The 14837-nt window shown below is 49.1% G+C and overlaps 1 protein-coding gene across 2 annotated transcripts; it reads right to left on the reverse strand.

The window, feature by feature from the left end:
* Positions 1–1712: 1712 nt before the first annotated feature.
* Positions 1713–11653, reverse strand: C1RL (complement C1r subcomponent like). Of its 2 annotated transcripts, XM_037167783.2 has the most exons (6): positions 11499–11653; positions 10695–10923; positions 6683–6872; positions 5300–5410; positions 5092–5166; positions 1713–3641 (listed from the first exon to the last, which is right to left on the reverse strand). In XM_037167783.2, the coding sequence occupies exons 1-6, from the start codon at positions 11642–11644 to the stop codon at positions 2869–2871; spliced, it is 1524 nt and encodes a 507-aa protein (XP_037023678.2). In that variant the 5' UTR covers positions 11645–11653; the 3' UTR covers positions 1713–2868. The 2 variants fall into 2 exon arrangements, with proteins under 2 accessions (XP_037023678.2, XP_037023679.2); XM_037167784.2 differs by lacking the exon at positions 5092–5166.
* Positions 11654–14837: the final 3184 nt, after the last annotated feature.

The following is a 14837-nucleotide window of genomic DNA, read 5'->3' on the forward strand; positions in this document are numbered from 1 at the left end:
GTTCCCACTCAAAGTGCAGTGAAAATCACAGCTGAGGGCACTCTCTTTTCTGCACTGCCCTTCCGGTTCATCCTATGCTCAGTCACCCAGCAGCCCTGGGCCAGGAACACCCAGGGTTTCAACACTCAGGACATGTAACGGAAGCAGTGCAGGTGTGGAAAAAGGGAAATGGAGTTTGGTTGCACTGGGGCCCTGGCTTACTTCACTCAGGAATGCCACTTAGACATGGAGCAGGGGTTCCCCTTTCGGGGCGATCCTACAGCTGCACTTTGCTTTAAGGCTCTTCCTGCCCACCTCAGGGAACTCAGGCCTTAGCTCTTAGAGAAGCAAGGGCAGCTGGGGAGAAAGAAGAGATAAGCCTCTTTTCCTCAGCATCTGGTCCAGAGGGGTCACGATTGCCTTGGGCTAGGCCAAGGGTGTGGCTGTGGACCAAGAGTGACTGAGAGGAAGCCAGGCCCCTGGGGAGGGAGTAGAGCTCTGGCCTCTCCTGTCCATCAGGACACAGTGTCCTGTTTTCGAGGTTTGCTCTTTCTTCATCAACTCTCTATGGCTCAGATGCCGCATGGCGCTGTATTCTATAGGGAGGCTCGGGCTGCAGACCAGGCCTCTGAGTTCTGAGGCCTCTGTGGTGTATCCTGCTGTTTCCCTGATCAGATTAATTCTGGAATCCCTGCACCCACCCACCCACTCATTCATCCTTAATGGGCCGCCTATTCAATATGCCAGGCACTCTCCTAGGCATCGGTTTGCAAGGCAATGGTTTGCAAAGACCAGGCTGTTCCCCATCAGGCAGCGACCACACCATCACTGAACACAGCCGGGGAGGAGGCACGGGGAAGCTGCGAGGTTAACGAGGGCCTGGAGGGTTGCTCTGGCTACGTGTTGGAGCTGCGGCGGAATGAATCTTGTGGCCAGGCCGATCCAGCACCTGACCCGTGGCCTTGTCGGGTTCAGAAAGACTGAAGATATGAAAGAAGGAAAAAGAGCAGACCAGGAGGGGAGAAAAGGGGATTCTTGTCTAGCAAACTGAACACTGGCATTCTGACAGCAGTGTGTGTGTGTGTGTGTGTGTGTGTGTGTGTGTGTGTGAGCTCATGGCAGGGCAGGAACACAGAGGTAACAGGGAAGGAGGGGCGTTCGGGAAGGTGTCTCAGCTGAAGCTCTCCTCTCCCATCTTAGTTCTGAGCTCTGTCCTGGGGTTAAGCAACGTGGCTGGCAAGTGACAAACATGGACCTTGTCAGTTCAGTCCTGGCCCAGCCTCCACTCGCCCAACCACACGAGATAACCTTGACTTGCAGGTTTGTCTTAGGCCCTTGACTTACACTAAGGACTGAAAGAAGAAAAAGCTGTATAAAGGTTGTGCAGGCATTTGTTTTAAAAGCAGTATTTGAGGATATTGTCCATTGTATTATTCACTCCTCTTATGACTTGATTCTGGGGGAAACATTTTCTTCCTTAAAGTAATGGTAGGTTTTTCTTTGTGGCAGTATCTATAATTATATCTATATCTAGACATACCCATACCTATATATACTCATAGATATAGCTTTACATTTTTTGCTTTGGTAGGGAGAAGCTCATATCACTTTTCAATAATAAAAGTTAAAAAATAAAACTGATACACTCTCATTAGATAAAATTTAGCAAATAGAGAAAAACAAGAGAAAACAAAATAGCCAAAATTATACCACTTAAAACAACCTCTGATGAATATTTTTAGCATATTTTTAATAGTCTTTTGTACTGTGTACAGGTTTATAAAATAGAACTACCACATGTACGTACACCTTTGAATCCTATTTTTCAAATACAAATTTAACCTTCAACCACACAGCCCCCTTGATTTTTAATACTAGTAAATTTGCTCTCTTCTGTTTTTTTCTTCACTTCCTAGTTCTATTTGAACACGTGTATTTTATTTGTGCCTTTTACTGTAAATCACCTCATGTCCTCACTAAAAATTAAACAGTTGGTCTTCTCAGGTGGAGCATGGCCTGGGGTGTCCAGCAGCACGGGGCATGTCTGCAGGAACACCCAGCTCCAGGCTGAGCCCAGGAGGCGTGCTGTCTGCAGGAGACAGGCCCCTGGGAAAGTGAGCACCAGCTTCCCGCCCTGACTGCAGCAGGAATCCCCAGGAAGCAAGCATCTGTAGGGTTGTGGGGGCTGGGAAGGGGGAGTGGGTGACACGGCAGGTTCTGAGGACCCCTGAGAGGGTGTCGAGGGGCACTGGAAGGCAAAGGGCCTTTGTAATCCTGGATCAGCTGTGGCATTAGGGCAAGTCGATTTATTTCTCTGAACTTCAGTTTCCTCATTTAAAATGTGGGTTATAGCACAGCCTTTGCAAACCCGGTGTGAGGAGTCAGTGAAACAATGTACATGAATTGCCTGGTATGTGGAAGATGTAACAAAAACCAAGCCATCACTGTGATTGCAGCTGAGAGTTTGAATATTTGAAGGTCAGCTAAAGGGGCTTTGGCATGTTTCAGGGATGAAATGCAGTTAAGACTACTGCCCCCGTACGCCACTTGAACAGAGGGGTGAGAGGCTGGCTGTCTCCCAGGAGAGACAGATGAAGCTGTGTCAGCCGGAGATAAAGTTCGAGGTGAAACCCCCTGAGGGGTACAGGGCTTTCCTGGGCACAGTGCAAACTCACAGGGAGACACAGGGAGAGGGGGAGGGGCTGGGGGAGGCCCTTCCTGTCTGGGCTGGGGTCAGCCTTGAGCAGAGGAGGAGTGCTGTCTCACCCAATGACTCGAATACGGATTCCCTGGCTCCCTCCCTCCCCACCTGCAAGGCGCTGTCTTCACTTTCAACCCTCTACTGTCTGGGGCCTCACAGAGCTGGTGTGAGGCTCAGCCTGCGCAGGGTCAGCCCTTCCCATCCATCACTGCCTTGATCCAGTCCACGTAGTTGAGCACTTTGGTGTAGAAGCCGTACCCTTTGCCACACCCGATGCCCCAGGATACGATGCCCGTGGCCACCCAGTGATGGGCACGATCGTCCCACACTACATAGACGCCACCACTGTCCCCCTGGCAGACACTCTGCCACAGGGCCTTATCCCCAGCACAGAACATGTTGTCAGAGAACACGTCAGTCCTCTGCTTCTCTTGCAGCCAGGCCTCACAGGCCTCCCTCGGGGCCACCGGCAGTCTTGAGTACTTCAACTCAGTAGTTAACCAGCCCATCTCCATGCCAAACCCACTGACATATCCCAGGAGGCCGCTGCGGTAGAGGGTCTCGTTGTCGGGCAGACAGACCGGGAGGAGGTGGGGGCCGAGGGGGACGCTGTGCTGCAGCTGCAGGAGGGCGATGTCCCCGTTGAAGTTGTGTGACTCGTTCTGACGGTAGTCCGGGTGCACAACCACGCGACGCACGGGGTGGTTTCCCAGTTTTATCATCTCATCTATGTTTGTGTGGCCCAGGAACACGTCCACACGCCTCTTCTTCCCAAGAAAGACGCTGTCCTTGGGATAGATGGTGTGGGCGGCAGTGAGGATCCATCTGTCGCCCAGCAGAGCCCCGCCCCCACGGCCGTAGATACTGGTGAAGGCTTGCCATGGGAAGTTGCCCAGCTGAGCTCTGGAAGAACCCTGGCCCTCCTGGTTCTGGGCGATGGGGGTGACTGGCTGTCCGCAGACTGCAAGAGAGGAGAGGCAAGGGTAAGAAACCAGCATGCGTCAAGCCACGTTTTTTAAAGACCGACTTCTGTGAAGGGCTCCTCCTCCTGCCTCCGAAGCCATTTCAAGTCACCTTTTTAGACTCTTGGTGGGACTGTCCTGAGCAAACTCAGGCAGCAGGCAGGATTCGCCTTCAGCACCTCTTTGACTCCCCTTTCTGCCACTTCTTCATGTTTAACCTCTGCCACTACCCCTTGTCCTCCAACCCGTACAAACCACTACTCCCAGCTGCCTCTGGAGCTTTCTGTGGGTCAGGCGTAAAGTCTAAAAAATGCATCCACATTGGGTTAGAAAGGCAAGGCTCTGACTCAAAAAAAATTGGGTTTCAAAAATGGGACTTGAATCTTCATATTCTGCTGATGGGAATTTAAAATGGTGGAAAATTTCCATAATTTTTCACCATTACAGAAAACAGTTAGGCAATTCCTTAAAAAGTTAAACATACTTGTAGAGTTATGAGAGAAGCCAACACCAGCAATTCCACTGCTAGGTGCACACCCAAGAGAGCTGGAAAAATATGTTCAGACACAAGCTTGTACGTGAATGCTCATACCAGCATTGTCCATAAAAGGCAAAAAGTGGCAACAACCCCAATGTCCATCAGCTAATGAATGGATAGACGAACTGTGGTACATCCATTCAGTGGGATTCGATTCAGTCGTGACGGGATGGAGTCCTGATACATGGTGCAATGTGGATGAACCTTGAAGACGTTAAGCTAAAGGAAAGAAGCCAGACACAAAAGGCCACATACGGCGTGATCCCATGATACGAAGTGTTCGGGACAGGCAAGTCCATGGAGACAGAAAGCGGGTTAGTGGTTGTCAGGGGATGAAGGAGGGGAGAGTTGGAGGCACTGGGTTTCTTCGGGGTTGATGGGAATGTTTTAGAATTAGTGGGAGTGGTTGCACAATATTGTAAATATGCTAAAAACTACTAAATTGCACGCTATAAAATGGTGAATTTTATGTCATGTGAATTTAACTCAATAAAGAAGCTAAAAAAAGAAAAGGTGGACTTTCTGGCCCTGTGGTATCTAGGTAGGGAGATATTTGCAGGACAGAGTGCCTGTCTGTCTGTCCTTGAAGCATACCGTACCAAGAGAGGGTTTTCTCTTATTTCTGCACCACCCCTCTGTCTCCTTCACTTCCCCATCTGATTATCTTCCTTCATGCTTTTGCTTTCTCAGTTATATCTTGATCTTTGAAGAATAAGGGACAAGCTCCTTGCCTTTCCTTTTACGGGCCTTCTTGGTTTCCCTCTTCTTCCTCTCCTTCCGCTTTCCCCATCTCCTCTTTCTATTCTGAGGCTTCCCTTTAACCCCCTGCATCCTGGTCCACAGGCCCCACATACAGCTGAGTCCTGTACGGTAAGCGGCCACCGTCATAGCACTGGCAGGTCACTACTCACCTGGCACACAGTGAGGGACCTCCTGCCTGTCCTCTGCCTCTTCCCCGGGGCCCTGGGCTGTGCAAGTGAGCGTCCCTGAGGAGTGAAATGAGGTGAGGCAAGGAAACAGGCTCAGAATCGGGAGGTGGGGCTAAAAAGGTAGGTGCCACAGGTCTCTTGGTGGGAGAAAGGCAGGTAGAAGCTGGTTCCCCGGCAGGTGGGGACTCACCTGCTGGAACTGCCTGATAATAGGGCTCCTGGCAGTGGTTCTGGATGTTGGAGGAGTTGCCTCCAGGTGTGTGTGGGGCTTCAGAGCCCCCACTAACCTGGCTTTTCATACCTATAGGAAAAAAGTGGTCATTAGAACAAAGAACAGAATTGCAAGTGGCGACCCAGGGACTGACTCTGGCCCATGGCCACATTTAGTTTGAACTGCAGTCTTTTTTTTTTCAACATTTGAACTATTTTTCACTGATCGGATTGTCAATGCTAAACAGGTTTGAAAGCGACCATGGTGAGTAGGATAACGGGGAAACAGGATTTTCAGCCCTGATGAGTGGGAGTGTGAATTCACAAAACCTCTATGAGGAGAATTTAGCAATGTCAAAATTAAAACTGTGATTTTTTTCACCTAGCATTTTTATGTCTAAGGATTCACCCTCATATGCATGCTCTAAGGTATATATCAGGAGTGTCAAACTCATTTTCACCAGGTTCACAGTTGCCTTCGAAGGGCTGAATGTAACTTTAGGACTGTGTAAATGAAACTACTCCTTAACAGTTAAGCGAGAGCTCGGCACTGCTCCAGGTAGAAACAAGGTGCTGGGCTGGATAAAAGAAGGTGGAGGACTGGGTTTGGCCTGTGGGCCTTGTGTTTGCCGCCTGTGGTGTATACCAAGCTTTCCATAGCAGTACTGCTTGCGGCAGCAAAATATCTATCGGTGGACTAATTCAATATATTATGACATATTAATCAAAGAAATATTATATAGTCACTAGAAAGAACCAGGCAATGCTAGTAGCCACATGTATATGGAATGATCTTGAAGATACATCATTGAGTGAAAAACGCCAAATTTAAAACATTGTGAATATTAGGCTCCCCCCCCCCCCCCGTACACAATCATATTTCAATGGTGCAGAACGTCTTTGGAAGAACACCCAGGAAGTGGAGAATGGAGCTGCTTCTGGACAAGGTGGTCGGGGACTAAAAGCCAGAGATCAGAGGAAGACTTACTTTACGCCACATATTTTTTTTGAAATTTTTATCATGTGCATATATTACCTTGCAAAAAACATTCTGAGTTACCATTTGAAAAACTGGAATTTCACTTAAAATCTGTATTTGGCTGCTCACGAAAAACACAATGATCCTCAAACGCCGGGTCAGTAAATCAGCGTGGGAACGCTGGAGCCCATGCGGATTCCTTTGCTGGAGCCTTTCACCAGGCGGCTCCCCAGCAGGGGCCGGAGGCGGCAGGGAGGACGTGGGCCCCAGTGCCCAGTCCCTGCACCCCCAGCCTCAACAATCACTCAAGCTCCCCCTCGTTTTTTCCAGACACCAGGGATCATGGCCATGGGCAGAGAGTACAGCCCCAGGATGGACACTCACTCACGGCTTGGTAGAGGACCAGGAAGCCCTTGTGGAGGCCAGTTGTCTGGTCCTCAGAGGAGGCAGGTGCACGGAAAGTCAGCCGCAAATGGTTCCCTGAGGACACAAACTGCCTTTGGCCTCGGGTACCGCCCAGCACAGAGCCCTTCTGGCCACAGAACAGGCTTGGGTCCATCCTACTGGCTGTGACCTGAAATGGGAGCAGAGGGGCAGGCAGGTGTGGGGTGAACCTGCACCCTGGGTGGTCCCAGGAGCACTCAGGGTCACGGACTGCATCCCCACCTGGCAGGTCAGCACGCCCCTGTGGAAGCTTGCTCATGTGGCTTCCTGTCCATTATTGACCCCCAAGCTTTTTCCAGATGTGTCCAGGTACCCTGTATATTTCTTTCTTTAGCCTTCTATACTTATCTCATAAAGCCCACCATATCTGCCTGCTTCCGAAAGGCTCCTTGGGAATAGAGTCAATAACATATAATAACTATGTTTGGTGACCGATGGCTGGTAGACTCATTGTGGTGATCACTTTGTAAACCGTATGAATGTTGGGTCAGTATGTTGTACACCTGAAACTAATATAATACTATTTGTCAGTTATAATGAAAAATAAATCAATGAAAAGAAGTTCCTCGGGACCCCCAGGGCTCCCCCAATAGTCCACTGGATTGTAAGTTCCAAGAAGGTGGGAAATACATCTGTTTTGCTGACCACAGAATCCCTGGTGCTCTCATATGGTGCTTATAGCACTGCAGCTTTGAACCGATGAAAATACAGACATAAGTCTCTCCCTCCGGCTTCCTCCAGCCCCACCCCCTTCCACTTTTCTGAGTAACTTCCCGTGGGCCAACATCTGTGACGCAATAAGACCCTCTGCCGAGACCAAGCTGGGGTTTCTGGCCTTTCCTGTTCTCTTTTTTGGAGTGTCTCTCCTCCAGCTGAACTGTAAATAAAGCCCCACAAGGGGTGGGAACCTAAGGGCACAAGTGTACGCAGTGCGTATAGGCTGCCTGTTGTCGTTTAACTTATATGTTCTTTACGGAGGGGTCTCTGTTTCTAACCCCTGTGATGGCCTCGCCCTGCTCGAATTCCTTTCGGTGGGTTCTCCGACCCACAAGGACACCTCTCGGAAGGAGTTCTCCTCGCCCACGCTTCATGCTCAATCTCTATTCTGGGCACTCAGCTTCCTGCTCAGCTCATTTTACTCATTTCTTTTTTTTCCATTTAATTTATGATTTCCGTATGGATCCACCCCTGGGTTCTTCATTCCCTCCTTCTCCCACAGTCTCAATTTCCTTTCAACACGATCAAGGACAAAATAGTGAGAGGAGATGACAGCAGATGAGAGATGCCAGTAACGTCTTGGAAGGCGGACTAGGGATGGAAAAGGGGCAACTATGGATCTGACTCTGCAGAGGTGGAAGCCAACGTAAAACACGCAGGCTCTTATCACAGAAACGAGGATAACAGGAACCCCTGAGGATGGGGACGAGTGGGGCAGGGGGTGGGGGCTAACAGAAGCCTAGGTAGGGAGACCTCGGAATTCTGGACCCCTTCGCCCACCCTGTGCACCAGGCGACTCCCTCTGGTTCACCCTGCCTGGCAGGAGACCTCAGCATGAACCAGAGACCGTGGACTTGGGATTCCCTGGGACACTTGACAGAAGGAGTGAGATCAGAACTGAAAACAGAGGGACTGGGTGAGAGTCTACATATCAAACAGTAAGATGCCTCTGCTTGTCTACCAGAAGGCAGGCAACTCCATCAGGAGACCAGAGGACTCCCCCCTGAGGCCGGCCATCCCCTAGGGAAACGCTTCGGCAAGCCGACCAGCAGCACACCTAGTCCACCTCGCTTGTAGCCTTATTGTCAAACTTGTCGTTTCATAAATTTTAGCTTCTTCACAGAGCATCCAGTATCATCCTAGTACTTCCTTTTTAAATATAAACGAACAGCCAAGGATTATCAGACATTGTAGGAGAGTCTCTAACATGAAAAGCAGAGACAAAATGAATGAAGAGTAAAAAAAAAAAAAAAACCTGGACAAAGTAGAGAAGATACAGGGAACAGAAACAGCATTGGAAAATAGTCCCATTACAGGGAAAAGAGTCTTGTGTGTGAAATAAGAACAACATTCTGTAAAAAGGCACATTTGGAAAAGAAGAATAAGCCTTTAGTCATAAAAAAAAGAGTGAAGAGAAAAACCCACCGAAGTGGGTGTTTAAAATGAGAAAATCTCCCAGAAAGGGAACCAAAAGGACAAAGAGATGGAGAACACAACAGAATGAATAACAAAACCAGAGGATCAGTCCAGAACATGCAACAGTTAAATTACAAAAATTCCAGAAAAAGAAAATAAGGAGAGTACATGCCTGGAAATAATTTTTAAAAAACAATGTAAGAACATTCCTAGAATCCAAGGGCTGGATGAAGAGTCTCTAGATTAAAAGAAGGCTGTACAGCGAGTAAAGAGTGAACCACATGAAGGTACCTCATGAAGTTCAGAATGCTGGTAATAAAGACAATTCTAGAAACTCTAGAGGGAAAAAACTAAGGGCCAGAAATCGTACTGCTGTCAGACTTAACAACACCAGAGCTAGGAGACCACATCATCAACATTCTGAGAGAAAACATCTCCCGGCTTAGAATGCAAGCTGGATAAACAACCCACCCGCTGTGAGGGCAGAGCAAGACATTTAGGGTAAGATCCTCTAAAACGGACTCCCACATACCTTTTCTGGAGGAGAAAGTGCTCCTCTAAAAATGAGAGAGAAAACCAGGAAAGAGAATGACAGTGGGGTTCAGTTTTAATGCAGGACAGGTGAAGGGAAGCCCCAGAGAGGGTGACGTCTTAGATGGCAAAGACTTCAGATTGAAGAAATAAATCGAGATCAAGAGATCTTTTGGTGAAATGTCGCCCATGGACAGGAGGACTCAGATGAGATTTGTGTGTTTGACTGTGTTGAAAGATTTACTCTGCGGCTAAGAGTTGGAGGAGATTAGTTACACAGAACTAAGCAAACCAAAGTAGAACAAAAACAAACAGAACGCTCCAAAGAACTCCATGTAACTATTGACTCCCGGGAAACCGAAAGTTAGAGAGGAAAAAAAATAATAATTATTGTCCATCATGTGCTCAGAGGCGAGTATTTTAAAGTCATAATAATGTAAGTAATGACTATAGATTTAATTAAAAATACTAGTATAGGTAAGCTGGGAGGATGAGAGAGGGGAAATGTAGGAGTGAGGGTCTGTGATAAAGCCGGTCCTAACTTCTATCGTTGAAAGTTAATGGATAATATGTAAAACAAGACAAAACAACAACCAACCCCTCCCAAACCCAAACAACCCAACCCAAACACACAGATACAAACACAAGCAGAACAAGAGTGTGACTGATACATATGAAACTAAATGCCAGATGAAACAGCTCCACATTGTGACTAACTGCCCCAGGAGAGTGGAATGGGGTAAGGCGCAAAGCTGGAGACAGCTGTTTCCCATTATAAGCCTTGTAGTACTCTGATTTAAAAACAAAACAACGAACAAACACTGCATCTATTATTTTGATATAAATAAAATCTAAAACAAAAGATAGCAAAGTACCATTTTTAAAGGGTCCTTATTCTGAATAATTCCCTTATCATAGGAACTTTAAGGTAAACTCAGTCACCGAATCTTTTGTTATTGTTCATGCCCAGCTTCCTGCCCTGACAGAGCAGGCACTTGGCAAAATTCTTGATGCTGTGTTTTTAATGACCAATGTGTGAGGCCTTCCTCTTTATTCTAGGGATTGGCAGTATTTGTGTGTCCCTTAGGGGCCAAGATGGCCAGGGCCACGGCTGCTGGTAGAGGCTGCACACTTGGGCAGACCCTCGCCTCCCAGGGAAGCCAGCCTGTGCCCCTGACTTGGGCTCTTCATCCATTCTCCCAAAGCCAGGGCCCTGCCACCTCCCATTGCCCCTGGGCTCCAGGCCAGGAGGCTGCCTCCCCGGAGTCCCTCTAGGACCCCAGCTCACTGTGACCGAGTCCTGCTCATAGTCCTGGGACAGCTCCAGGTTGAAGTCCTGGAGCACGAGCTTCACAGCAAAGCCCTCCGGGGCCTCGATGATAATGGTGCTCTCTTGGCCTTCGAGGTATGGCTCCGGGAACCCAGGGAATGTCAGCTGCTGGGGTAGCTGCTGGGCCAAGAGCACGGAGCCCTGTGTGGGGCAAGCCTGGAAGACTCCCCAGAGAAGCAGCCACCACCTGTGAGTGGGTGAGAGCAAGATGAGTCCACGTAGCTGTGGCCTGAGGCCTGAGGCCTGTGGGGTCCTGAGGAGTGGGGGCAGGCACTGCTACGGGGCTGAGAGACCTGGCAAAGGCATTAGCAGCTGTGGCCTCGGCTCTTGAGCCTTGACACCTCTGACTGCTGTCTTATTGCCCTTCTCCGCCCAAATTCCTTCAGCCTCCTCCTCAGCCTAAGCTCTACGTTGAGTTTTTCACCATTGCTTATCTTCCCGGAGAGTCTCAGACAAGGTGGGGGGCTACTTTCTGCTCCAGCAGATCCCAGCCCCACCCTGGAATCTGAGGGAGACATGGAGGTACAAGTGAGGGGCAGTGAAGATGTTAGCTTCCTGGCTCAGAGCACAGTGCCTGACCACCCCCCAGGAAGGCTGCTAGAAGCGAAGGGCAACTTCTAATGCCCCCCCACTTTAAGTGGCTCTGAGTGTGTGTGAGTGTGTGGGTGTGGGTTTCTGTGTGGGGTGTACACGAGCCCCTGGGTTCCCACCCTCCTGTCCCCCACCCTTTTCCTCTCCAGTCCTTTCTAAGGGCACACTCACATCTTGCCCAGGCAGCTTGTGGAGCGGGGGCTTCCCCAGAAATAACTCCCCTGCTCCGAGACCAGGCCTCTGGAGTGGGACGACTGGGACCTTGGAGAGGACTTGGCCCAGGCCAGGAAACCAGAGGTGGGGCCAGGGAGAGCCATCAAGGGGAGGTGGGAGGTTACTGGAAATGAGTTTAGTAATTCTCCAGTTCCTTTTTCTAATTCTCTGGGTTGGGTGCCACCTACTGTCTGACTTGGGTACATCTCGGCCACCACAACTTAAGAGGAAAAACTCCAAAACCTCGCTGGCCCTCAGAGGTCAGGGGTTGGGAGGGCACTGACTCTTGACTCTTTGGTACTATTTACAAAATAGTAAATAGTGGGTATGGCTCCTTGTGTGTTATGGCTGTTGCCTCTAGTCGGCCATATCTCTCCCTCCCTGACCTTTCCACTCATTTGTATTACCTGCCTGCCTCTTGTTGAAATGGAAGTTTGTGACCTCTGAACTTGAACTTCCTCTCCCCCCTCCCTCCTCACCAAGCATGGCTGGGGCCCTTGTTGGGTAGTCTTTTGCATCCTGCTGACAGCAACCCCTGGAATCTGCTTGTCCAGCAGGGTCAGGTTGGTACAGGGCCTGGATCGGGCGCAGATTCCTGCTTCTTCAAGCAGACACCAGGGCTATGGCTGGGCATAGAGGCCACCTCCCCCCGCCCCCCAAGACACGCTCACCCGTGGCCTGATAGGGGTCTAGGAGGTTCTTGTGGAGGCTGGTGGTCCTGTCCACAAAGGAGGCAGGTGTGTGGGAGATGGAAAACAGCAGCAGTTCCCCAAGGACACAGACTCCCTGTGATCAGGAGGCTGCCCGCTGGGGAGCACTGCTGCCCACAGAATCAGCTCAGAGCAGGGGCTGTGACCTGAAATCCAGGGGAAGAGCGGGAAGGCAGGCAGGTGAGGAGTGACTGCACCACCGGTGGTCCCGGGGTCACATCCTGGGTGTGGACTGTGGCCTCGTCTGGAAGTTTTGTGCACCTCCGGGGTTCAGAGGTGTAACTCATGGTGGCTCTGCCACATACTTTTACTTACCCTTTCTCTCCCGTTCTTCGGGCTACTGAGGCTGCCATATGTTAAGAATGGCTCCTCACCTACTCCAGTGCTCTTGGTCCATAATTCTTTCAGGGGACTCTCTGGGAACCCTTCAGGGTGCTCGCCAACGATCTACTAGGCCTGGGCTTCCCATCACCATGGCTAATAAGGCACCCTGCCCACATACGGGGTCGTGTGTGTGGCTGAATCTGGAAAGTATGGGTAGAGAGTCTTCCAGTGGGCTTCTTCCCTCTGCCCCCTTGCACTAACTCTCTACCCCTCCCGCATCCAGCCCCACTGTCACTTTAAGTGACCTGACTTTTACCTCTTCCCCTCTTCTACAGGATACTCCCGCTTGCCCCCAACAAACCCAACAAAATGTGTATGGTGTAACACAGCTATCTAATAACAGACATAGAAAAATGTAAAGATACAAAATATACTAAAAGATGGTATCCTTGTGCATATTTTGTAACCTTGTAATAATAAGGAGCAGCAGACCCTTCTGGCTCCCTCTGGGTCATTTCCAACGACTCTGCTCCTGCCCAAGTGCCATCCCTCTGGGGTCCTCTCCTTCCCAGAGCCTTGTCCTTCCATCCTTAGTCCAAGGGACAGCTTGGGGGACAATCCCTGTCACCCCTATTCCATGAAGTAATCTCCGCTTAGGGTGCATGCATGCTGCTCAGGTCCCTGGTGGTAGGTACGTCCCTGTTCTTGTTACTCAGCTTTAAAAGAAAAATCCTCATCTGCCCTGGCTGGTGTAGCTCAGTGGATTGAGCACTGGCCTGTGAACCAAAGGGTCACCAGTTCAATTCCCAGTCAGGGCACATGTCTGGGTTACAGGCCAGGTCCCCAGTGGGGGCATGAAAGAAAAAAAAAACACACATTAATATTTCTCTTCCTCTCTTTCTCCTTCTCATCCCCTCTTTCTAAAAATAAATAAATAAAATCTTTTAAAAATCCTCATCTGAGGATATGTTTATTGATTTTAGAGAGAGAAGCCAGGGAGAGAGAAACGTCTGTTGGTTGCCTCCCATATGCACCCACACTGGGGATTGAACCCACAACCTAGGTATGTGCCCTGACTGGGGGTTGAATCCCCAACACCCTGGTGCACAAGCCGATGCTCCCACCGACTGAGCCACCAGGCCAGGGCTCATCACCCTGATTTTTATTTGTCCCTCGCCTCCTTCGATTTCCTCCCTTTCTCCAGGCTTTTGTGCTCTCTTTTTTTCACTTTCTTCCTTAATCCAAGCTTCTGCTCTGACAGCTTCCTCTCCTTTGTACCACTTATTGCTCCGCTCCGTCTTCCTGGGGAGTCTCTGACTCAACAAGACAGTTTCCTATCGGGCTTTGGAATTTTTATTGTCTTTCAAGTAACAGGGACCAGTGGCGACGAGGACCCCAGACATCACGGTCAGGGCCCAAGTCTTCCTCAAGGTCGCCCCGGGGAAGGGGTACTGTAGGCCACGGCCCAGTTCCAGACCCGGAGTGAACTGAACGCAGGGTTTCGCTGCTTCTCTCTCTTTTTTTTTAAACTTATTTTTCAATTACAGTTGACCTACAATATTATATTAGTTTCAGGTGCACAACACAGTGACTACACATTTCTATACCTTACGAAGTGACCTCCCAGTGAGTCTGGTGCCCATCGGACACCGTGCACAGGGATTACGGTATTGTTGACTGTGTTTCCCACGCTGCACTTTGTATCCCCTCGACTGTTTTCGTAACTGACAACTTGTTCTGAATCCCTTTCTCCTTTTTGGCCCGTTCCCTTGTCCCCAACCCCCACTCGGCGATCATTAGTTTGTTCTCTGTTTCTCGCCTTTCTTTTCCAGCTCTTTCCACAAGGCTGGTTCCTATCTTTCCTGGTAGATCACAGAACAGGGATTCCTTCTGTGAATTAAACAATTGCTGACTCTTAAGCTTTTTGAAAAAAAAAAATCAAACAGAGTAATGGAATTTTATCTTGATGCTTGAAAGGAGGAACAGAGTTAGTCCCAAAGGTATTCTCCTGGTCAACAGACAAACAACAATCTCACAAGTATTTGTGCTTTCTGGAAAGTAAACGGTTAATTACAATTTTTTTCTATGAGTATAAGTTATCAACAACCAGCCAGACTGGCATAAAACTTTTACGTTTTATAGACTACGTGGCACTGGTCGTATAGCAATCATCTCTGAAGTCTGAATGCCTTTAAAAATTCCTTTGTATAAATTATACTCCAAAGATGATATAAATATAACATGGAACAGAATTATGTGTTTC

The sequence above is a fragment of the Artibeus jamaicensis genome, unplaced genomic scaffold, assembly GCF_021234435.1.
Source record: "Artibeus jamaicensis isolate MK-2021 breed Jamaican fruit bat unplaced genomic scaffold, CSHL_Jam_final contig_233, whole genome shotgun sequence".
In the NCBI taxonomy this organism is placed as follows: domain Eukaryota; kingdom Metazoa; phylum Chordata; class Mammalia; order Chiroptera; family Phyllostomidae; genus Artibeus; species Artibeus jamaicensis.

What these genes read in the sequence shown, in the direction of transcription:
- C1RL (XM_037167783.2), bottom strand. Translation starts at nt 11,644, where the DNA reads ATGGCTCTCCCTGGCCCCACCTCTGGTTTCCTGGCCTGGGCCAAGTCC. An exon ending in ATGAGCAGGACTCGGTCACA is followed by an intron (nt 6,873 to 10,694) that starts GTGAGCTGGGGT and finishes CTCCCATTTCAG; the next exon opens with GTCACAGCCAGTAGGATGGA. An exon ending in TTATCAGGCAGTTCCAGCAG is followed by an intron (nt 5,167 to 5,299) that starts GTGAGTCCCCAC and finishes TTCACTCCTCAG; the next exon opens with GGACGCTCACTTGCACAGCC.